Source organism: Mesoplodon densirostris, chromosome 5 (genome assembly GCF_025265405.1).
Source record: "Mesoplodon densirostris isolate mMesDen1 chromosome 5, mMesDen1 primary haplotype, whole genome shotgun sequence".
NCBI lineage: Eukaryota > Metazoa > Chordata > Mammalia > Artiodactyla > Ziphiidae > Mesoplodon > Mesoplodon densirostris.
The window spans coordinates 118,718,951-118,743,902 of record NC_082665.1 but is presented as its reverse complement, the minus strand read 5'-3'; the positions used below and the strand labels follow the sequence as shown (position 1 = coordinate 118,743,902).

Here is a 24,952-nt window from a genome sequence, read left to right as displayed (position 1 = left end):
TACAACTAGAGAAAAGCCCTCACGCAGCAACAAAAACCCAACGCAGCCAAAAATAAAATAAATAAATTTATAATAAAAAAAGCAACAAGTAAATGGCATAGAAAAAATGTTATAAAGGAAAAAAAAAGAATATTTTCAGTACTTCAGAAATACACCCACCTTTAACCCACTGCCTCCTTTCCTCTAACATTTTCCCTTTCACCTACAAGTAACCATTATCCTAACTTTTATGGTAATCATTTCCTTGTGCTTTTAAATAGTTTTAGTATTTATGAATGATTATGCTTGTTTTTTAACTTTATTTAAATATATTTGTGCTGCATATATAGTGTCATATACTTCACTTACTCAACATGTTTCCAATGTTCATCTATGTAATTACATGCAGTTGTAGCTTATTCATTTTCACTGCTGTGAAATCACATAAATATACCATAACTGATTTACCCATTCTATTGATGATCATTTGGGTTGTTTCTATTTTGTCAAATACGAACAACGTTATGAACATTCTTATACATATGTCCTGGTGTACTTCTACAAGTTTCTCTGGGGTATGTACCTCAGAGCCTGGAATTTCTGGCTTACAAAGTATGTGTATTTTCAACTTTACTAAGTATGTTTCAACTCTCACTGGCACTGTATGAGTGCCCCCAATTCTCTATAGTCGGCCCTCAGTAACTGTGGGTTCTGCATCTGCAGATTCAACCAACCTCGGATTGAAAATATTTGGGGAAAAAATTCCAGAAAGTTCCAAAAAGCAAAACCTGAATCTGCTATGCACCAGTGACTATTTACACAGCATTTACATTGTATTAAATCTTACAAGTAACCTAGAGATGAATTAAAGTATATGGGAGAATGTGCATAGGTTATATACAAATACTATGCCCTCTTTATATAAGAGACTTGAGCATCCGCAGATTTTGGTATCTATGGAGGGTCCTGGAACCATTCCCCTGAGGATACTGAGGGACAACTCTACTTTCTTTCTAGTACTTGGTACTGTCAATTTGTGAGAAGTACCTCAGTTTGGTTTTATTTTCCATTCCCTTGATTACTAATGAGATTGAGCAGGTTTTCACATATTTATCGGTCATTTGGAATTCCTCTTTAGTGAAGTACCAGTTGAAGTGTTTTCTCAGCTTTCTATTGTGTTATCTTCTTGTTTGTAGAAATTCTATACATATTCTGGATAGCATTTGTTTGTTGTATTTATTAGAAATCTCTTACTCTGTGGCTTATCTTTTCACTCTCTATGATTGTAGGTCATTGTTAAAAACCCGTTTTTAATGAAAAAAATCAATTACCTAGTTTTTGTAAGAAATATGTTTAACCAGTTAAAATCCTTGGTTTAACATTTCCTTCAAATAATAAAAATCCACAAATTTAGAGGAGCAAGGGAAAGTTAAAAGTAAGGAAATGCCTTAAATTTTTAGGACTAGTTTTATGATTCTAAAATTAGTAGCAATGCATTTGATATCGCTGGCTACTTTAGGAACTCAAAATAATGTTCCTTTTGTGAATTACCATATTAACCATATATTTTCTTCCAAGCTTCAGTGGAATAACTGCTTCATAAATGAACTGAAAAAATAATGAACACGTATGTTACTACTTAAAAGTCATATTTCACGTTATAATATGCGATAATATTAACCATCTAGCCCCCAAATACAGCCACGGTAAAAGGAAATGAACCCTAGGAAACAAATCCTTGGCCCCAACACTGCTGCCATTCTTCTAGTCTCAACATTGATTTTGTGATGATCTATGACACATTTTCTCACCCCTCCTAAAGGCACCATCCTACTATTTACCCTTCCTATTTAAAAAACAATGCCAGTACAGTTGAGGCCAGATTTTTCCCCAAAGATAAATTTAAATCTTATTTCAGATGGCTTTATACCCAACAGCCATGATCTTCCCCATGGTCTCTGCTTCTCTTTATAAAACATGTGTCTGTTGCAGGAGGGGAGGGGAGTGGGGGTGGGGAAGGACACAAGTAATCTTTTTAAGTCTTTTCTATTGTGTCAGTACAATATAAGAATTGTGCTGTTCCTCAAGCAGAAGAGAAAGGAAGAAGCATGTGGATGAGACTATATTAGAGCTTCAGGATTTCTCATTCCAAACAGGAGGTAAAGCTATAAGAGGGGAGTTATAAATGTTGTTTCCTGAGATGTGTTCTTAGCATCCCACATTGCAATTCAATATGCGTATTTCCACAGAAACCTTGTTATAAAGAGTAGTAGTATATACAATATTATATCCATAGTTGTGAAACTAGCATACTGGTGGTGGGGGGAGAGGTGGATTACAGAAAACAACAGAATAACATTATAGAAACTTATTTGGTTTGGTCTTCCTTAATGGTGGGTAATTTGAAGCCACAGATTTGTATTAAAACAAGCATGAACATATAATATAGGGTAGAATTCTTAATAAAATTCCAAGCCTTCAAATTTCAAGTTCCCTATTAAGGCAACTTCAAGTTCTATACCCCAGATCTTCTCTGAGGTTAGAGGTACTTCAAAAAAATTTGTGTCATTAACACACACACTCTTTATAGAGAGAGAGAGAGAGAGACATGTGGGAGATCATGGTTTTTAGGTATAAAGAGGTATGAAATGTGAGTTAAGCTGACTTTCATGTTTAGAAAAAAAATTACTTTTTTGTGGGTGGCCTATAAACCTAGTTAAACTACATACAATATGCAACACTGTTTCTATGAGTAACTGGTTTTGTAATTTTGTTTGTAAATTATGTTTACTTAACATTTTAAAGGTTGCATATAATTTGTTAGAACAATTCCACTTCTAGGAATTTATCCAATAAGAGATAATAATGAGAGATGTAAGCAAAGAGTTATATATATAAAGTGTTCATAGTATTATTTATAACAATAAAAATTTAGAAATAGTCTAAATGCCCAATAAAAGGGATCTGGTTAAGTACAAAGATACAATTAAATACTTTGCAACCATTACAATTCTATTATAAGAAAATGTTAATAGATATGACATAATATTTCTAATATACTATGAAGTGGAAATAAGCAAACTACAAAAAGCTGATACCATGTTTTTCAATATATACATACATGCATTAAAAAAAAACTTGGAAGAATATGTCAGAATGTTCACAGTGGTTTATCTATGCAGTAGTATTATTTCTTTTTTCCTTCCTCTACCTTGTGTATTTTGTTTTTCTAAATTTTCTATAATAAATATGTGTCACTCTTACAATTACAAAGAAATTCAAATTAAATATACAGGAGTTTATATACATGCACAAAGAGCTTCTGATTGTTTGCCATCAGCTGGTTCTATGACAAAAGGACATAGAAAAAAATAGAAGAAATAAATATTTTCCCCTTGTATTTATATACTACTTTCTTATTGTAGTAAAAATTACACTCCTCAAGATGCACTGAATACAGAACAAGGAAATATTATCTCTCATCTATCAGACGGACACAGATCAAAAAGAATAAAATCAGTGGGTGCAAAGTGAAGACAACTCATGTACCACTGGTATAAATCTAAGCTGAACAACCCTTTTGGAAGCACAATTTTACAATCTGTATTAAAAAAAGCCTAAAACTGTGCTTATCTTTTAACCAATCAGTTATATTTCTAGGAATTTATCCTAAGGAAATAATTAAACAAGTCTGCAAAGACATACGCACTAAGTTACTCTCAGCAATATCATTTGTAATGGTGAGAGTTGAAACAATCCCGAAGTGTGTCACGAGGGTAAATTAAAAGACAGTATATCTATAGTGGACTACTATTAAAAATTATGCTACAGATCTATATTTTCTGATACTGTATCTCATGTAGTGAAAAAAAATTAGATGATAAAACAGCCTTTGTAGGGCTTCCCTGGTGGCGCAGTGGTTGAGAGTCCACCTGATGATGCAGGGGACACGGGTTCATGCCCCGGTCCGGGAGGATCCCACATGCCGCAGAGTGGCTGGGCCCGTGAGCCATGGCCACTGAGCCTGCGCGTCTGGAGCCTGTGGTCCGCAATGGGAGAGGCCACAACAGTGAGAGAGGCCCGTGTACCGCAAAAAAAAAAACAAAAAACAGTCTTTGTATGATCCCATTTTTAGAATTTTTTTAAAAAGTGAGAATGTATATTTCATGAAGAAAATGTCTGAAGACTTCAAACCAGGCTTCATTACCAGTTATCTCTGGTAAGTGTTATTACAAATGATCTTTAGTGTCTTCTTTATAACTTTTTGTACTACAATGAGCATGTACAACTCTTAATATCGGAAGGAATGATAAAATTTTAAGTATACTAAATTGAAAGTCTGATTAATCAAATAAAATTAGCTTCGGTGTTTTCTACTCTTTTCTTATTGCTAAGGCTCTTAGAAGCTTCCCGATTTGAACACATAATACTCAGTGGGTGATAAGTGTGTCAATATATATAGTTAATGCCCCTATTAACAAAGATGACATGCCTTAACAGCAGTCTTTATTAACAAGATATTATTTCTAAAAGAAACAATTATATATCCCCTCCCAGCCCTGAGATGCTAGCAAAGATCTTGTAATTATGATTGAGCCCCCATTTGCTGCTACCTTCTCCCTTTGCCTCTGGCCTTCTCAACCATATTTAGGTGTTTTCATTTCTAGTGACCATGGTGGCTTACTGTATTCACGGATATAGAAAGACATTGCCAAAAGAAGTATGACTTATAAAATAAATAATGCAGAAGAAAATTTCAATTCTATTCAAGACAGTATGCCCCAACATCACTGTCCAATATAACTTTCTGTGATGATGAAAAAATTCTATTATTTGTGCTGTTCAACATAACAGACAATAGGTCTGTCTACTGTGCTGTCCAATATGACACATGTGGCTACTAAGCACCTGAAATGTGGCTAGTACAACTAAGGAACCAATTTTTTTCTTTTTAATTTTTAATTTTATTTATTTTTGGCTACGTTGGGTCTTCATTGCTGCGCACGGGCTTTCTCTAGTTGCGGTGAGCGGGGGCTACTCTTCGTTGCGGTGCGTGGGCTTCTCACTGCGGTGGCTTCTCTTGTTGCAGAGCGTGGGCTCTAGGTGCGTGGGCTTCAGTGGCTGTAGCACACAGGCTCAGCAGTTGTGGCTCGCGGGCTGTAGAGCGCAGGCTCAGTAGTTGTGGCACACGGGCTCAGTTGCCCTGCGGCACGTGGGATCTTCCCGGACCAGGGCCCAATCCCGTGTCTCCTGCATTGGCAGCCGGATTCTTAATCACTGCACCACCAGGGAAGCCCAGGAACCAAATTTTTAAATTTAAACTTATTTTAATAACCACTTATGGCTAGTAGCTACCATATTGGACAGCACTGTTCTAGAAAAATTCACAGTACATATACTGTGGTTGATACAAAATATACATAAATAAGGATCCAAGAAAAATATGATTTACACTTAAGACCTGGCATTCCAGTGCATATTTCCAAGACTAACAAAACCATAATTTTGTGGGTTACAGATTGCTTTTTTGAAAAATTAAATGGTCTTCAGGCACTCTTCATTCTTCTTGACATGGGAAATAAGTACCCAGTTCATTTTTTTCCCACCCCCACCCCCACCCCCCGCAATTCTTTAAAGCCTTAACGCTCACAGCTTCAATAAGACTGTGTTATCCTGGCTCACCCACTACATCTCAATTTGTTTCCTTTTTTTGTATAATCTTAGTCTTCCCCGTCTGCCATCAACCACTGGCTTTTTCCCAAAGCTGAATCCTTGGTTTCTTGTTTTCAATCTTCCATTCAGAAAAGATTTCTTACACCTTCGACTATGACCCTATTTGCCTTCTGTAAAACAGCACCGCTCTACTACATAATCTTAAAGTCTTAATCTTTGAGACTGCTTCTCATCTGTAAAATAACTTAAGATGGTTACTATGGTTCCTTTGGCTTTAGGATTCTCCTAATTCTAGTACAGGCCTGGTTACAAAACTTTGTTTATAGTTTTTTCTCAGGCTGATTCCTCTTCTTGCCTTTTTTTTTTTTTTTTTTTTGTGGTATGCGGGCCTCTCACTGTTGTGGCCTCTCCCATTGCGGAGCACAGGCTCCGGACGCGCAGGCTCAGCGGCCACGGCTCACGGGCCCAGCGGCTCAGCGGCATGTGGGATCTTCCCAGACCGGGGCACGAACCCGCATCCCCTGCATCGGCAGGCGGACTCTCAACCACTGAGCCACCAGGGAAGCCCCTCTTCTTGCCTTTTTAAATGCTGGTGTACCCCATGGTTGTCAGTGACCCTCTTTCTCCAAGAATCACATAAACTCTTCATTATGACTGTCTCAAATTTATGCTATAGTTCTAACTTCACTCTTAAAAGTTCCAGATTTACATTTCTATTTGCTGCTCAAGATTAACTAGATGTGCTACCAGACACTTAAAGGTATCAGGCAAACTAAAGAAACTGTGTAGCAAACTTCTTTGTCAGTGGCTTAGTTATCAAAAACAGAAGTTTCAGGATCAGATATATCTGAATTTGAATCCCAGTTCTGTCATTTATTAGCTGTGTAACCTTGATCAGATTAATCTCAAGTCTCCATTTTTTCATGTGTAAATTGGGGTTAAAACTAGTACTTACAACTCATGGTTGTTGTATGTGCATTTTATATATACAGCTTAGTACAATACCTGGAATATGCTAACAGCTCAATAAATGTTCACTATTATTATTATCAGTAGCATTACCACCTTCCTAGTCCTACAGGTTTAATAGCTCAGTCAACTTGATGCATTCTGTCTCTTTAAAAAAAAATAAATTCAGTCAGCATTTGTACACTTTTATTTTCCAATGTGATCTCTGTTTTTCATTCCTGGATTGTTTTTGCAGCCGGCCAAACAAATTACTAGATTTTCAATGCTTACAGGTTAGAGTCTCTTCTTGTTTTTGTTTCCACTGTATTACCTAGCATAATGCCTTACACATAAAGTTTTGCTATTATTAGACAATTCAAATAATCTTTAAATCTATTTATTCTGTTTCATTAGATCCCTTAAGTTCTTTGAAGACAGGGAGTGTCTTGGTCCTCTGTATATCTACATCTGAAAATCCCTTAGTCAATAAGTGTTTGTTGAATGAATGACTGTTGACTACTCTCCCTCTCTCCAAACCTATCAATCTAGCTGCCTCAAATGCAAAAGGTACTCTCATATTCTCTAATCCAACCATTTATTCTGACCAAGCTGACCTCCCCACAACTTCATCAAGAGCAGTCTCACTGTATTAGTCAGGACTCCTATTTTGTTTCAAAAAGTCTACTCAGAATAAGCAATAAAAGGAATTTATTAGCTTGCATAATTTGAAAGTCCAAGGATACCACTAACTTAAGGCCTGGCTATTGATCCAAAAGTTCAAAGGTTACCATGAGAACTTGGCCTCACTCTTTCCATTTTTTGGCTCTGCTTTCAATTTATTGGCAAGCTCCAGGTTCACATTCTATTCTCTCAGCAACCCTAGGGTTCAAAGCATGCCTCTTTCTCAATAGTTCCAAAAAAAAATTAACACTCTCGTGTGCTGACAGGAAAATGTGCCTATCTCTGAACCATCACTGTTGCCAGAGGAATGGACTACATTGACTGGCTAACCCTGAATTATGTGCACACCCTTGTGTCGGGGTGGGATCCATTCCACTGCCTGGAATGTCCTTCCTTCTCATTTCTGCCTCCCCAAATCCAAGCTACAACCTTTCTGCCCCCAAAAGTCTTTCATGATTTCTTTTAAGATTTTCCTTGTTCACTGGATCAAGTAACTCACTCCCAAATAAATATTTCCCTTTTTCTAAAGATCTACCTTTTAAAACAAACAGGAGGGAAAAACCTCAAGAAAATGCTGCATGATGAATTCTAATCATGTCAAGTTATAAATGGTATGGGTAATATGTGTTGTTTCTTAAAATGTAAGGACAGCAGCTCTACCAGATATATTCTATACATTAGGAAAGAACAGACTGTGTGGCAAGTTTAATATAACATTCAAATAATTTTTTTGGCTTTAAATTTTCTATAGGGCCCAAACAAAACATTTTAGCTAACAAAAGTTGGGTCTGAATTCAAAGTACCCTGTATAACAGGTAGTCTATGGTTTTGGAGTTACCTCAAACAGGATTTGAGTTAGGCTCAAATCCTGGCTAACAACACCTTCCTTGGCCTTTAGCTACAGGTCTTTGAGCAAATTATCTTTCTCTCCAAACCTTGGTTTCACTATCTTAAAAACAGGAATGGTAATATCTATCTGTATGTAAAGAGGCTGTGTGGCATAGTGGAGAGAAACGAGTAAGATGGAACCGGGCTGAAATTCTACCACTAATATTATTTATATGATTCTCTATGAGTGACTCATCTGTAAATTCTGAGTGATTCCTCATGTGTAAATGAGGGATAATAATATTTAATCCATTGGTTGTTAAGCATTTAACAAGGCAATGTATTTTAAACACCTACCAATGAATAGTAAACAGTGAAAACTCAATCAATGATGTTATCCACATCAAATCACCTGTTTAAAATAATTCAGAGAATATTTCAGTATTTTTGTACTCACCAAGGTCTGCCAAAAATTTCTTACACTTAATAAGTGATATTTCTAACATGTTAGAAATGAATCTAGTCTAATAGGTTATAAAGTACCTTGTAATCTTTTTCTTCCCCTCTACACTTTTTCTGGCCAGATAAAATGTCGACCAACAAATATTTGGTTTATAAAGAAACTATTAAAGTAATAAAAATAAGTGTGGATAATAACAAATTAAAAATTCAGGGCATAGTAAGGGAAAAATTCATTGAGATTACTTATTATTCTTCATAAATGCCTTTGGGTTTTGTTAGCTAAAAAAATATTTCTTAAAGGCAAAACACACTGGTCCTAGAACTATTTAAAATCAGGTAAGATAGTGAGCTAGATAAACTCCTGTAATCAAGTTATTCTTTAACTCCACGCTTAATGTACTGATACTGAAATGACTCATGCCCATATGAAATCACTATGCTATCCATCTGAACAGTCATATGCCATATAGCCATCTCCTGAACAGAACCGCGAAATCTGGGGTATGAATGACAATTTTAGATGTTGTCTTTCAGAATACATGCAAAAGGCAAGTGGCTGCTCATATTTACATCAGCAAGAAAATTTAATCTTAATGTCGTTCACTAAAAAATACAAACTATATTCAGTACAACTGTTTCCAAAAAGAGATTAAACAAATAGGTATTTGATTCCTTCCATTTTACACTAGAGCAAAAGTTTCTTTGGAAAGAATAGTTTCTTGAAGTAGTGTAACAGTTTTGCTTATCTTTCTAAAATGAGTGAATCATATGTAATACTTAGCAATCTTTAATGAGTGCACAAACACAGGAGAAGTTAACACCTTAGGAAAGGTATATGAAAATAATTACATCATACCGCACTATATATAAGGGGATTGACTCTGTTTTTAATCTACTCCCTGAGAAAACTATATTTTAAACACAAGAGAAACACATTATGTTGAACACCTCAGTCACCAGACATTGTTCTCTACAGCTAAGAAAACCAAATACCTAATTTATTTTCTTTTCTGTGTTAAAAAAATATGCATAAGGCAAACTGATGTTTGTTTTTAAAAAGCATTAAATACAGATACGGTAGGCAACCTATGCATCTTTTCTAAACAGTTTTCTTCTTTCAACTTTTTTTGAGGGGGCCTGAGGAAGGAAAGGAGAGAGAGTCTGAAAGTGGGCTCTCGTTATTTTTGCAAGTACATTTGGTAAGTCACCTAGACGAAGGGGAGAAAGAAAAGTTAAAGCGTTCGGGTTCACACTAAAAACAACTCTTGAAAAAAACGCCTGTGCGGGAGTCATGCTTTCCTGACAATGCAGCGACCAATGCGACTCCGATTAAGAGCGCGCTACAAACCTAAATCTTAGTAAAATCAATTTGGCATCCCCAATACGAAAGGGCCTGCAAAAACCGGGGCGGAGCAAGGGTCTACCTCAGCAGCGGCACAAGTTAATTTTCTAAGAGAGTAAAACACTCCCCATCAGTCCCCTATGGCCCTCTTTCTCAAGAGATGCTGCTGTCTGCCTCGCCCCAGGCTCGGGGTCTGGCCCGCAGGCCCCAGGGCTGGGTGGGTTGGGGCAGTCGGCTTCTCCCCGGTACCCGGGTCCAGACCAGGAGTAATGGGACCAGTTAACGTAACGACCCGCGATTCTCCGCATCGGCTGCAGCGACCTCCGACCGCGCCCCGGGCCTCCTGTTGGCAGGGATACCCCCCACCCCACTCACCGGCCCGGGTGGTGTCCGTCAGGTCGTGGTTGGCCGCTCCCCGGGGAAACTCCCTCAGTTTCCGGCCGCTCAGGCTCAGCACCCCGGTTACCGCCGCCTCCTCCAGCGCTCGGTCGAGGGAGCGGCTCCATGAGCCCGGGCCAGGACCTGGGCCTGCCCCGGAGTTCGGGCCGCAGTTAACAACGGAGAGGTTACCTCCCGACGCTACTGGGCCAGAGTACTCTGCAGCCGTGGCCACAGCGACCAAGCCCGCGGCCGCCATTTCCCAGCCGACAACTCTCCGGCCCGCCGGCTCAGCGCATGCGCGGCCAGATGATGGGTGGGCGGGGAAAGGGGCTTACAGACCCCGGACGGGTCCCTTGATGGGCAGGGCTGCGGTGCCGCCCCGCACATCCAGGCGCTGGCCTCCGCCCACGTGAGGTTTCCAAGGGAAATTAAAACGACTCACAAATCTGGAGCAGCTACCTTCTCTAGGCTCCCAGCAGCCTTTCTAACGTACCTCCACAAAAAAATCTTCCAGACAACGCTTCTCACCAGAATTTCTCTACCTTCCTTCCTCAACACTGGAGAATTAGAGTAAATATTAAGGCTTAACACCGTTGCTGCCAGAAACCTTGGCAGTGAGAGGAGAAACGTTCGACTTCTGTCATTCTATAAGCCAAATGATCCTAATGGAGACTTGTGGATTTATTAACTATTATTGCCTGAGGGAAAAAGAAGTGTTAACCTGGCTCCCAAACTTCATAATTCTCATTGAAAGGGTTGTATAAACCTTCTTCCTTGTACAAAATAGCTTCTTAAGGAAAACAAAACAAACACCCTAAATAGTACCTGTTCTTTAGGCAAATTTTTATTGTTGAACAAAGCTTGGTGAACGGCATTGAAGTCTAAAATTTTAGTTTGGAACCAAAACTGAGGAAGAGAAAATGATCTGACCATAATCTACATGTGGGAAATAAAGATACAACTGAAGAAATAGTTTAAAAAAAAATCATTCAGTTACTGAAAAAGTAGAAAATACCACTCCATTTGATTAAAAAAATTTTTTTTAACTTTTTGCCCATGCCACATGGCTTGCAGGATTTTAGCTCCTCGGTCAGGGATTGAACCCGCACCCTCCGCAGTGAGAGTGGAGTCCTAACCACTGGACCACCAGGGAATTCCCACCACTTCATTTTAAACCAATTAGACCTCACATATACTGCAACCAGTCTTCAGCATATTCTTGTTTCTTTCACACATTTAAGCCATTCCTGCTAAATGATGTTAATTTCCCCTACAATCAATCAACTAGTATTTTCTGTGGGAAATAGACTGTTTTTCCTAGATTATTATGTAATTATGAAATCCAGACAAACAAGCCAATTAGAGATTAAAACCACAAAAAGGGCTAAATTGAAGTGTGGGGATTAGCCATCAGAATTCAGAGAAAAGGAATCTTGTACGTCGAATGAGGTTTTGAAACAAATCTGAAGGCTGGAAGGTGAGAGCAACACTCTAAATTGAAAGGAATATCAGCATGAACACATCCAGGTATGATTTATAATGGTTCTTGTGGAGAACATTGCCACAGGCCAAGAAGGTCATGTCAGAGAGCAAAAGAAAATAAGGTTAGAGAGATCCTGTCCATCATTCAAGGTCGAGCTCTTCAATGAAACCTTGATTAGCACTTTCCCAACTCCTAAATGGAAAAGATTGTAAAAATGTTTAATCTTGGTGCCAAAGCTAATTAGTATTGGTTGCTCGGAGAGTTGTTCTGTGAAATTTTTTTTTAAATTAGTTTTTGGCTGCGTTGGGTCTTTGTTGCTGTGCACGGGCTTTCTCTAGTGTGGCAAGTAGGGGCTACTCTTTGTTGCCATGTGCGGGCTTCTCATTGCGGTGCCTTCTCTTGCTGTGGAGCACAGGCTCTAGGCGCACGGGCTTCAGTAGTTGTGGCTCACACGCTCTAGAGCACAGGGCTCAGTAGTTGTGGCGCACAGGCTTAGTTGCTCCGCAGCATGTGGGATCTTCCCGATCAGGGCTCGAACCCGTGTCCCCTGCATTGGCGGGCAGATTCTTAACCACGGCGCCACCAGGGAAGCCCTGTTCTGTGAATTCTTGATTCTGTGCTCTAGTTTCTTCAGCGACAAGTTCCACAATCAATGTCTCTTATGAACATGGTCATCCCTGGCAAGTAACATTTATCCAATGCATGAGTTGGTTTTTGTTATTCTGGACTCCTAAAATTGTTCTTTTACTCTTAGAAAGACTTTATGCTATTTAAAGAGCAGGTCCTCATTTTATATTTTTTAGAGCTATTTCAACCGCAATAATTAAAAGCATAACCATATATTCCATATTGTTACAATGCTATAGAAAGTTGCCAGATATTTAAAATGCACAGATGTCATCTATATTTGATTACCTATTACCTTCCACATTTACACCAAATTCTTCTGACAAATTCTCTATATGGCCTCATTCTTCCTATCTACCTGCACATCTCATTATAATTACAACATACCATGTTAATCCTGGTCTCTGAACTTCTGACCAAGTTTATAGACTGATGTTACTTTGTCTAGCCAATTAGATTTTAAGGTCCTTAATATGTTAAACTCTATAATTATCTTCCATATCCTAGGCTGAGTATATCAATAGGAGTTTATGTGCTAATACAGCAGAACAGGTTAGGAGAAAAAAGAATTACAATTTTTGAGAACAGGGTCTCATTAAGGCCAAAGTATCTGTAGACATTAAGTGTGTAGATATTTGAAGGCCAAAACAGAGGCCTGTGGATACAAGAAAAATGAAGATGCTATATACACACTATTATCAATATATGAGAAATAGTCCCACATAAAGAAAGGCTGGAAGAAAAGATAGATCAAGAAGTTAATCTTGAGCCTTCTAAGGATTTGTAGTTTCATCTACAAAATAAAGGTAGCATATGAGGGAATTCTCATCCTACTCCCTCAATATCCTACATAAGGCAAGGGACAAGATCATCTTGTGAGAATGAGGTATAGGAAATGGAGTCATTGTAGGGAATTCATCAGAGTCTAGCGATGAATAAAAGAAGTGATGAGAAACAGTTGCAAAAGGGCTGTGAGGGGGCTTCCCTGGTGGCGCAGTGGTTGAGAGTCCGCCTGCTGATGCAGGGGACACGGGTTCGTGCCCCAGTCCGGGAAGATCCCACATGCCGCGGAGCGGCTGGGCCTGTGAGCCATGGCCGCTGAGCCTGCGCGTCCGGAGCCTGTGCTCCGCAACGGGAGAGGCCGCAACAGTGAGAGGCCCGCGTACCACCAAAAAAAAAAAAAAAAAAAAGGGCTGTAAGCAAAAGGGATACAAGGATTTATAACTTATTCCACTACTGTTCTGTGGTCTGGAAGCAGGAGATGAAAAAATAGGCAATGGGGGTTACTGAATGTTAGGAGTAATATAGAGAACTTCCCTGCTTCTTCTTGTGTATTTTACAAGCTGAAAGTTTACTCATTGAACACTAGGGACAAAAGTTTCACTCCAATCTCAGTAACTCTCTCCAGCTCTGCATCTCCCATCATGCAGAAATAAAGTCCTTTCCCTACCTTCACTCACTAGAAATATATTATGGCTACTCCTTTAAGATTCCACTTTATAAACTCAAAGCAGTAATGTTAAAATCTTGGCCAATCCCATTCTCTTCAAATATAAAGCACAGAAACTGGTTTCTTGAATATATTCAATAAATGTTTGGTCTTACCCTTTCTGACTCCTTTAATAAGAATCACTAATAATTGACTTTCTAAAACTTTATACAAGAAAATTTAGACAATGTGATTTTTCTTCTTAGAGGAAAACAGAAGTGGAAGTAGAAATTAAACACATACATACTAGGGAAACAGTTTTCCTATTCATCTTTAAACAATGGTAAACCTCATCCAAATACCTTGAGAAAAAGGAATTTCAGTTCCAGAATGGTATCACATTTCCTTGTTTTATCAAGCTTTTAGTTGAATAGATTTCAGATAGAAAGTAAACTGTAATGGCAGGGAAAAAAAGAAACATTCGAAGTCAACAATTTATAAACAAATCTTTAAATCCCTATTAATGGTCTGCAATAGTCCAAAATTCTTGTTGTAAATGCTTCGGGATTTTTGTTATCATTTCTAAAAAGGGGCTAACTCCAAGTTGATTATGCAAAAAGAACTTGATTTTAAGGGAAGCTTAAATCACATACTTCATTTTTTTTACAGTGGCAAAAAACAAGTAATCATGTAATTCTGATGAAACTTTGAAGGTAGACTGATCAGAAATGAAGGAATCATTTTCTGCCCTAATACTGCCTGCATTCAGAATGTATGGTATTCATTCTCTGTAGTACAAAGTCAGCTATTTCCTCTCATCTCCTTAGAGTAATATGAATCAGAACAAAAGTTACCCTGACACTGTGTATGCTGTGTGAATTACAAAGCTATTGACAGCAAAATATGATATACGTATCTATTATAACAAAAAATAACCACTGGGCAATAAAGTCTAAGTTTCTTCGTACTTGGAAGTTTTTTGGGTTTTTTTTTTTTTTTTTTTTTGCGGTACGTGGGCCTCTCACTGTTGTGGCCTCTCCCGTTGCGGAGCACAGGCTCCGGACACGCAGGCTCAGCGGCCATGGCTCATGGGCCTAGCCGCTCCGTGGCATGTGGGATCTTCCCGGACCGGGGCATGAACCCGTGTCCCCTGCATCGGCAGGCGGACTCTCAACCACTGCGCCACCAGGGAAGCCCAGAAGTATTTTATGATCTGCTTATAATTAAAATTGTGGCGAAGTTTATGCCTATTAGAAGAAAATACATGATGTTTGATTAGGAGCATTGGCCTTTTCTAATAGGTCTACCTAACTGGAATACCAAAGTGATGAAATCTCATAATCATCACTGGCAGAGTGTATTTACTTACAGTGCTACAAAGGCTAAAGCATGGCTACTACCAATTCTTAGGTATCTGACAAGCCACACACAATTCCACTACTTTCTGTGGGTGTTCAATTCACAGGAAGTTTATTATGAACTGATAATTAAAAGATCTGAGCTTAAAAAGTGACTCTACCACACACAAGTCTTGAAAAGTTGGGTCTCACTGAACCAAGATATAAAAAGAGGGGTTAAGCTGGATGATCTCTAAAGGCTCATTCAGCCTAATATACTGCATTCTAAGTAAATTCGATTCTTTATTCTAACTCCTCCTGGCTACTTCCTGTTGGAGCTATGAATGAAATAGTCAAAAGGTAGTTAGTGGGAGGTCAATATGAGTCTAGATTGATTTACCAATTTAATTGGTAGGTAGCTTTTCAAATCCTAAAAATTATAGTCATTACAAACTTCTTTGTAACAGAACAATCTAAAAACCACAACTCAATCTTTATAGCTAAGAATAAACCATGTGAGACCTGTAATATTTTATTTGTTAAAAATGAACAGCTTCAGAATAAATCTAAATGCAACTTTTCCAAAAAATGCCAAAAAGTACAGTGTAAAGCATCTCCTCATTAAATATAAACTTTCATTTTGTGATGCACTGCATCAATGTTTTGGATACACCTTGATGCAAAGGGATATTTAAGTTGCATCCTGTTAAAACAAAAAAAACAAAAAAAAGCTTTAAGAACTAAAAAAGGATAATTATAACCACATTCCAAGAAGGGAAAATTTTCCTCCAAAAAGGCATATTCTTTTGTTTATATACAACATGTTAGCACTCAAGAATTTTAATTTGGCTGTAACAAAGGCAAGATTCTGTATTTAAAAAGAAAATGAATTACAGATGCATGAAGAGCAAAAGTTTAATATACCAAAGACACTTTGTTTGATACACTTAATATCAATATTTGGGGCAATTTTTAAGATTAAAAAAAGGCATTAATAATAGCTCTGTACAATAATATTTAAAATAACAAGAAAACGAAAACATCTTTATACCATATTTTCACAAACTGTTCTAAAGACAGCAAACTCGTGCTCAGTTGTTTTTCCTTTGCTTCAAAATAAGTTACCAGTAATTCTCAACCAGTCTAAAATGTATTGTTCATAGATCGAATCTAAGCATTCATACTTGCAAAAACGTTTTGCAATGAGTCCTCAGCCTATGGAGAGACTACAGTTTACTTTCAAATTGTATGACTGGCTTCCAATAATCCCTTATCAGTAGACTTACAAGCAAAATACCAGATATTAAGGATCAGATTTAATTCTTTGGTATAAGCAGGAAACTGTTATTGATAGCTTTCCGTGGCTAGCATAAACCAAGTAACCCAAGGAGCATGAGAGACAACAATGAAGTCTAGTATACACCGCAAAGCAGGCAGGAGCCATAACTTAATGTTTTGTGTTTTTTTAACAGGGAAAATCAACACTAATAATACACTGTTTGGAAACTAACACCTACTTAGAGGTTTCAACATTATAGCAAACCAAAAAGTTAAGCTTCAAAATGACCAAACTTGTAACGTGTAGTCTGACTATTTTGCTGCGTTTTGGCATTATACCCTAACTTATAATTTACAACCATCTAAGGACGTTTAGCACTAGCTTGGCACAACGAACTAACTCCTCCTAACCCTCCAGAGTGTGGGGGGAAAACCCTCTTCTCACCATAAATGCCTGGACTTCATACAAGAAATCAGAAGCTAAGGTACAAAACAAGTTTATAATGTAACTCTATTATCATTTTGCACTTTTTACCTGGTGACATATACATTTTTATTTTTAGAGCTGTATGCTGTTTAATTTAGCAAACTTAAAGTTTAACTTTTCTAAAAAGAAGTCTAGGGCTTTATGGCTAATTTTACTATCAAAATATCTAAGGGACTCAATCCATTTTAAAATTATAATTATTCTAAATATCATTTGAAGAATTCTTTGTAGACACTAGACTCAAGACTACACTAAATCCAAACAGTATACCTGTGACCTAGGTTTTAAAGTTTTTCTCCTCAGTTACCTGTCTTCCACCTGCTACTTCCTCTCATGCTTTCTTCATTTCCTAAACACAAGTTATCAGATTTTTACACTGGACTTTCCTGAGGAGGCTCTATCAGATAAGCTTGTAAACACCCATTTATAGCTTTCAAACACTAAAAACACTAACATTTTAAACTGAGCCTATGCCTAGAATCACATTTCTTGTTAAAAGTTCAGCATCAAGGATTTACTTAATCCTTAAACTCTGGAGGATTAACCTAACATTATTTGAAAAATGAACCAAGTTCAGATATTCCCATAAACCTTAAACCCCCAAACTGGAATTCTAATAATTTTTTTATATCCCTAATGAAGAAAAGTCAATTGCACTTATTACATCAACACTATTAAAGAATAAGTGACAGCAACAAAGGGACCTACTTCAAATCTTGAAGACCAAGATTTACCATGGCAAAGTGTAAAAAGTTGGGCAAAGGTGATGAGATCCCAAATACCACTATCATAAAAATAATCAATTTCTATCTTTCCGCCTTCTTTCTGCTGCATGAGAAACCAAAGAAGTCAAACAGAGAATTGTTCTGTCTGGGCCAACCATGAAATCTTTAAGAACATATAGGTATAGTCCCTGTTATTTTTTCAGGGCATTATTTATACATGTTTAAAAAAAAAACAACTTCAAAAATAAAAAATAAGAATTATTTAGCCTTGTGAATATTTTGAAATAAAGTTTCTTGAATTTCTGTGATGCACTCTTCAAAGAATTCGATTTTTAAAAGAATCATCACTCAAAAGTCCCTTTGATATGGGACCTATCCCACAGTTACAAAGCGGCTTCCTCCTTTGTTGAAAGTGAGAGTGGCTCTTTGTTCCTTCAGGATCCCAAATCGCTCATTCAAAGTCATCCCTGTCTAGAGAAAACGAAACAAAACAAAAATTAACAACTTGACCGTAAGCCACATTTGCTTTGGAACAATAATGGGATTATAATGGTAATTCATAGTAAAAACAGCTAACATTTCCTGAATATTTATATGTATGAACTCCTTTAATTCTAACAAACACCATATGAAATAGGTGAATTTAGTGAAGTTTAGAGAAGTTAGTTAAGTTGCCTACTTGTAGCTTTAGAATTAAGACTGACTCAGAAACCCTATCTCCTAACCATTATAATATTATGTACTATATAAAACACATAGACTGTAATGCTTACAAGTTATATACCCAAAGATTTCTCTATCTGAATTATTTTTAGGGTCTGCAAACACTGCCACCAACTCTTGTGATGCCTCTGATAAAAGTTATTTAGATTTGTGAATATTCTGAAACAAATTTTCTTGAATTTCTGGGTTCATTACAAATACTTAAATCAAATTCAAATCAAAATCTGGTTTTGATTAATAGCAGAAAAAGCACCCCAATTATACTTCATTTCTGAAAGGAAAGTAACAAGTGACAAAATAAAATAAAAATCAGCAAAATAAATTTGGTCAAATTTCCTTCCATACAGAAATTCTTATCTTCAGTTCCAAAGATTCTTATGTCAATGGACACACAAAAAAAAATTTGACAAAATGCAACAAATAAAAATTCTCAGCAAATTACAAATAGAAGGGAACTTCCTCAGCCTGATAAAAACAACCTACTGCTAACATCATGCTTAATGGTGAAAAACTTAATGCTTTCTCCTCAAGCCTGGGAACAAGGCAAGCAAACATGCTCTCAACACAGAAATGAAGGTCCTAGCCATTATAATAAAGAAGAAAAAGAAAAGGTTTAAAGATTGCAAAGAAACTCTAAAATCCTAAGTAATCTATAAAATTACTAAAAGTAGTAAGTGAATTTTAGCAAGATTACAAGATACGAGGTTAATACAAAAACTGTCAAAACCATGGTGAGATATACCACTTCACCTGCATCTGAATGTCTAAAATCAAACGACAGATAATAACAAATGTTGGCAAGGACATGGAAATATTTAGAACCCTCTTACATGCTGGTAGGAATGGTTCTGCAGCTACTTCTCCAGAAAACAATCTGGTACTTCCTCAAAGGTTAAACACAGAATTACAATATTAACTAGCAATCCACTCTTAGGTATTTACCAAGGAGAAATAAAAACATATACTCATATACAAACACACAAATGTATGTGAATGTACAGGTTTTTGTGTGAGCATATGTACATGAATGTTCAGAGGAGCATTATTCACAATAGACAAAGAATGGAAACAATCCAAATGTCCATCAACTGATAAATAAAACATAGTATATCCATATGGTGGAATGTTATTCAGCAATTAAAAAAAAAAAACCAAAAACTGATATTCATTATGGATAAACCATGAAAACACTATGCTAACTGAAAGAAGCCCATCACAAAAGTTCACATATTATATGATCCCATTCACATGAAATGTCCGAAATAGGCAAATCCAGAGACAGAAAATAGATAGACCAGTCGTTTCCTGGGGTTGAGGAGCATTAGGACATCCTATTTAATTCATTATATAACATTTCTTTTTTTAATTAAAATGTTTTCAGTAAACAGCCCAGAGAAATACAGGGAAAAAAAATTTACCTGTTTTCCAACACTATTTATGTCAAATTGAAGGGGGACACCTTTAGGAACTTTCTTTACATCAGATTGCTCCCGTTTTGTCAAGAATGAGGGCACAGCAGTACGAGTCAATCGTGGTTTCTGAGTTCTACCAGAAAAGAATTAAAAAGAGACCAGTTTAACAATCAAAAGAAGAAAAATAAATCATTTGGTACATAAGACATCTTGACTTGTACACATGTTCAAATGTATGAAGGCTACTTTACATTCTCAAAAGAAAAAAAAAAACCCCAAAACTGGTTCTTTTTATTTTTAAAGTATAGTTATTTACAATATTGTGTTAGTTTCAGGTGTAGAGCATAGTGATTCAGTATTTCCAGATTATATTCCATTATAGGTTGTTACAAGATAATGGGTATAATTCCCTGTGCTACACAGTAAATCCTCATTGCTTATCTATTTTATATATAGTAATTTGTACATTAATCCCAAACGCCTGATTTTTTCCTTCTCCCTTCTCTCTCCCCTTTTGAGTCTGTTTCTGCATTGCATATACATTCATTTGTATTATTTTTTATAATAGATTCCACATATAAGTGATATCATATAGTATTTGTCTTTCTCTGACTTATTTCACTAAGCATAACATTCTCTAGGTCCATCCAGGTTGCTGCAAATAACAGCATTTCATTCTTTTTTATGGCTAATATTCCACTGTACACATGTATACATACATATATGTATGTATACATGTATACACATATGCACACATACATGTATACATACACACATACATATATATATATATATATACACACCACATCTTCTTTATCCATTCATGTCTTGACTACTGTAAATAGTGCTGTTATGAACATTGGGATGCACATATCTTTTTTTTTTTTTTTTTTTTTTTGCGGTACGCGGGCCTCTCACTGTTGTGGCCTCTCCCGTTGCGGGGCACAGGCTCCGGACACGCAGGCTCAGCGGCCATGGCTCACGGGCCCAGCCCTTTTTGATTTAGTGTTTTCATTTTCTCCAGCTACCTACTCAGGAGTGGAACTGCTGGATATGGTAGTTCTATTTTTAGTTTAGTTTTTTTTTTAATTTATTTTATTTTTGGCTGCATCGGGTCTTAGTTGCAGCATGGGGGATCTTCACCGCGGCACACGGGATCTTTTGTTGCAGTGTGCGGGCTTCTCTCTTTAGTTGTGGTGCATGGGCTCCAGAGTGGGTGGGCTTTCTAGTTGCGGCACACGGGCTCTCTAGTCGTGGCTCATGTGCTCAGTAGTTGCAGTGTGCTTGGGCTTAGTTGCCCCACAGCATGTGGGATCTTAGTTCCCTGACCAGGGATCGAACCCATGTTCCCTGCATTGGAAGGCAGGTTCTTAACCACTGGCCCACCAGGGAAGTCCCTATTTTTAGTTTTTAAGAAACCTCTATACTGTTTTCCACAGTGGATGCACCAATTTACATTCTCACCAACAGTATCACAACGGTTTCCTTTTCTCCACATCCTCTCCGACATTTGTTATTTGTAGACTTTTTGATGACAGCCATTCTGACAGGTGAAGTGATACCTCATTGTAGTTCTGATTTGCATTTCTCTAACAATTAGCACTGTTGAGCATCTTTTCATGTGCCTGTTAGCCATCTGTATGTCTTCTTTGGAAAAATGTCTACTCAGGTCTTCTGCCCACCTTTTGATTGGATTATTTGTTTTCTTGATATTGAGTTGTATGAACTGTTTGTATATTTTGTATATTAACCTGTTGTCAGTCACATCATTTGCAAATATTTTCTTGCATTCTGTAGGTTGTCTTGATTTTGTTGATGGCTTCCTTTGCTGTGCAAAGGCTTTTAAGTTAAACTAGGTCCGATTTGTTTATTTTTGTTCTTATTTCTTTTGGCTTCGGAGACTGATCCAAGAAAATACTGCTATGATTTATGTCAGGGTGCTTCGCCTTTTTTCTCTTCTAGGAGTTTTATTGTTTCATGTCTTACATTTAGGTCTTTAGACCATTATGAGTTTATTTTTGTATATGGTGTGAGGGAATGTTCTAACTTCATTGTTTTACATGTGGCTGTCCAGTTTTCCTAGCACCACTTGTTGAAGAGACTGTCTTTTCTCCATTGCACATTCTTACCTCCTTTGTCATAGATTAATGGACCATAGGTACATGGCTTTTATTTCTATTCTGATCCATTGATCTATGTGTCCTTTTTTGTGCCAGTATCATGCGGTTTTGGCTACTGTAGTATTGTAGTATAGTCTGAAGTCTGGTAGGCTCATACCTCCAGCTTTGTTCTTTTTTCCTCAGCAGTTGCTTTGGTAATTTGGGGTCTTTCGGGGTCCCATATGAATTTTAAGATTGTTTGTTTTAGTTCTGTGAAAAATGTCCTGGGTATTTTGATAGGGATTGCATTAAACCTGTAGATTGCTTTCGGTAATATGGTCATTTTAATAATATTAATTCTTCCAATCCGAGAGCATGGGATTATCTTTCCATTTCTTTGAATAATCTTCAATTTCCTTCATCAACGTTTTACAGTTTTCAGCATATAGGTCCTTCACCTCCTTGGTTAAGTTTATTTCTAGGTATTTTTCAAATGCAATTTTTTTGTGTGTGTGTGGTATGTGGGCCTCTCACTGTTGTGGCCTCTCCCGTTGCGGAACATAGGCTCCAGACGCACAGGCTCAGCAGTCATGGCTCATGGGCCTAGCCGCCCCATGGCATGTGGGATCCTCCCAGACCAGGGCACGAACCCGTGTCCCCTGCATCGGCAGGTGGACTCTCAACCACTGCGCCACCAGGGAAGCCCTAAATGCAATTTTAAATGGGATTTTTTTTTCTTGAACTTTCTCTTTCTGCTTTTCATTATAATGTATAGAAACACAACAGATTTCTGTATATAAATCTTGCATTCTGCAACCTTGCTGAATTCAAAAAAATACTTGGTTCTTGACTGACTAATCTAGAGACTAAAATTTATAAATCGCTCACAGAATACCTCTGTAAGTAGATCTACAAACATTTTAACAATTTGGAAGGATTGGTGATTTCCAAGTCTTAATCTTCTATTAAAATAAAGCAACCTTTGAAATCTTAGAGACTCATCCTAGGTTTTCATTTCAATCATTAAAATGGCTAGATAGTTAAAAACAAAACTCCATAAACCTAGAAAGTTGAAAAAAAATTTTATTATTTTATTTTCTTTTTACAATATATTCATCACATCTCACAGAACTGATTTCATAACCTACTAATGGGCCACAAACATAATGTGAAAAATATCAGCACAGAGATATTTTCCTCTGTTGTGTTAGAAGCTTGAGTAAGTCTGCATGAATTTCCAAGTAACTAGCCAATCTGCTAGACTACTGGCTGATACAGGACTTTCTTTAAATTTTAAGTATAGAGCTTAGATTTTCATTCCTGATACTTTTTGATGGGAAAAATTTAAGAGTGCCAGTTATGGTCTGGTCTATGGCTAGGTCAACTATCAGGTTGAATTTGATGATATGGTTTTAGAACTTTCTTGAAATGCATCCTTGACCTCCGGCCCTGTGCTTTAAGTCTCACATCTTGCCTGTCAAATCGGGGTTCAGTTCACCCCCCATCCCCTAGGCAACATCACTTCCGGCTTCAACCTAGAAAGTTTATAATGCAATACATATAACGGAATGGTTAACTAAATTAAGGTCATCTAGATAAAATAATACATTATGAAGCCTTTAAATAGAAGGTAGATCTGTATGTAATGAAAAGTAAAGAAGTCCAAAGCATACTGGGGGGAGGGGGAGAAGGGAGCAAGTATGCATGGTATTATCTCATTTATGATTATACACAAGAAATAGATGTACATAGTATGTTATATGGGCACCAATTTTTAAAATAAATATATGAAATTGTTAAAAGTGGTTACTTTGGGGCTGTAGAACCAGGAAACAGGGAGCTTTTACTTTTAACTGTTATTTTTGATTTTTTTGTTTTTTGGGGGGCCATGCTGTGTAGCTTGAGGGATCTTAGTTCTCCACCCAACAAGGACTGAACCTGAGCCTCAGCAGTGAAAGCGCCTGCTGAGCCCTAACCTCTGGACCACTAGGGAATCCCCTACCTTTAATTTTGTATTATACTATTTCCACTTTATACCACAAGTATTACTTTTATCCTTGTCTCAGTTTATCCTAACGTGAACATCATACTCTGAAGAGAAGTCAAATATTTTTCTATTATCTTATACAGAGAAGTTATAATTTTTGCAAAATAAAAAAAAGACTTACACTGGGCACTGCACTGCTCCTGGATTATCAATGGATACAGTCAAAATTCCTCCATTTGTAGTAGAAGTCCGCCACCTAGTTTCAAAAAACCAAAAATTTCATTAAAATGACAGCTTATGAATCCTATAGTGTATTCCACATTAAAACATATATTTTAAAGTAGCCATTACTTTTTCTTAGTTTTTTAGGAAATACAGACACCTGGACCCCACCATGATATATTAATCAGCATCCTGGGTGTAAGAACTAGACACCTGAATTTATTAAATATTTTTCAGTGTAACAAATATATGCACATAAAAAAATCAAATAATACAGAAAGGCTTCTAATAAGAAACAACAGTCCTTTACCCCACTATTCTCCCTTTCTGCTCCCCAGAGGGAGCACTTTTAACCTTTCCTGTTTTTCCTGCTTGCTAGTTAGTTACCTCCAGTTCACTAAACAAAATGCATGTCTAATACTATCTTGCTATGGTAAGGATTCAGCTCATTACACTATCCTCTAGTTTCTCTTCCTACCTCTAAATGTTTTGATGGCTATATCACTATTTTACCTCCATTATAACTTTAAATATACTAAAATCTCTTTTTTTAGTAGTGTCTCTTGACATTATCCCCTACCCACTTTGTATAAAAGGACAGTAGCATCTCTAATTCCTTCCCTCCACCTCTTCACCCATTTTGTACCTCTCACTTTTTATCTTTACTTTTATATTTATGTTGGTCAAAATCAGACATTTATATCACACTGTTACCAAATTAAGTATTTTGTGCTTTGTTCTATAGATTGATTCTTAAAGTTCAAAACAAATAAGCCACATTTACATTATTACAATTATGTAAATACTGTTTATTGCAGAAGCAAATGGGTCATGATCATTTTTTCCTTC

General features: G+C 37.0%; 2 protein-coding genes across 8 annotated transcripts in view; both read right to left on the bottom strand.

The window, feature by feature from the left end:
* The window catches only part of LRCH3 (leucine rich repeats and calponin homology domain containing 3), a 128,960-nt gene extending 118,388 nt beyond the window's left edge, over positions 1-10,572 (bottom strand). For all 6 annotated transcript variants that reach the window (XM_060099391.1, XM_060099393.1, XM_060099388.1 and 3 more), the window contains exon 1: positions 10,289-10,572. In XM_060099391.1, coding sequence (XP_059955374.1) covers positions 10,289-10,550 — 262 coding nt within the window. In that variant the 5' untranslated portion in view covers positions 10,551-10,572. The remainder of the gene's footprint in view (positions 1-10,288) is intronic.
* A 5,513-nt stretch (positions 10,573-16,085) lies between these two features.
* The window catches only part of FYTTD1 (forty-two-three domain containing 1), a 31,896-nt gene continuing 23,029 nt past the window's right edge, over positions 16,086-24,952 (bottom strand). For both annotated transcript variants that reach the window (XM_060099385.1, XM_060099386.1), the window contains exons 7-9: positions 24,063-24,137; positions 19,802-19,928; positions 16,086-18,131 (exon numbers count right to left, since the gene is read on the bottom strand). In XM_060099385.1, the coding sequence (XP_059955368.1) occupies positions 18,033-18,131; positions 19,802-19,928; positions 24,063-24,137 (301 nt within the window). In that variant the 3' untranslated portion in view covers positions 16,086-18,032. The remainder of the gene's footprint in view (positions 18,132-19,801; positions 19,929-24,062; positions 24,138-24,952) is intronic.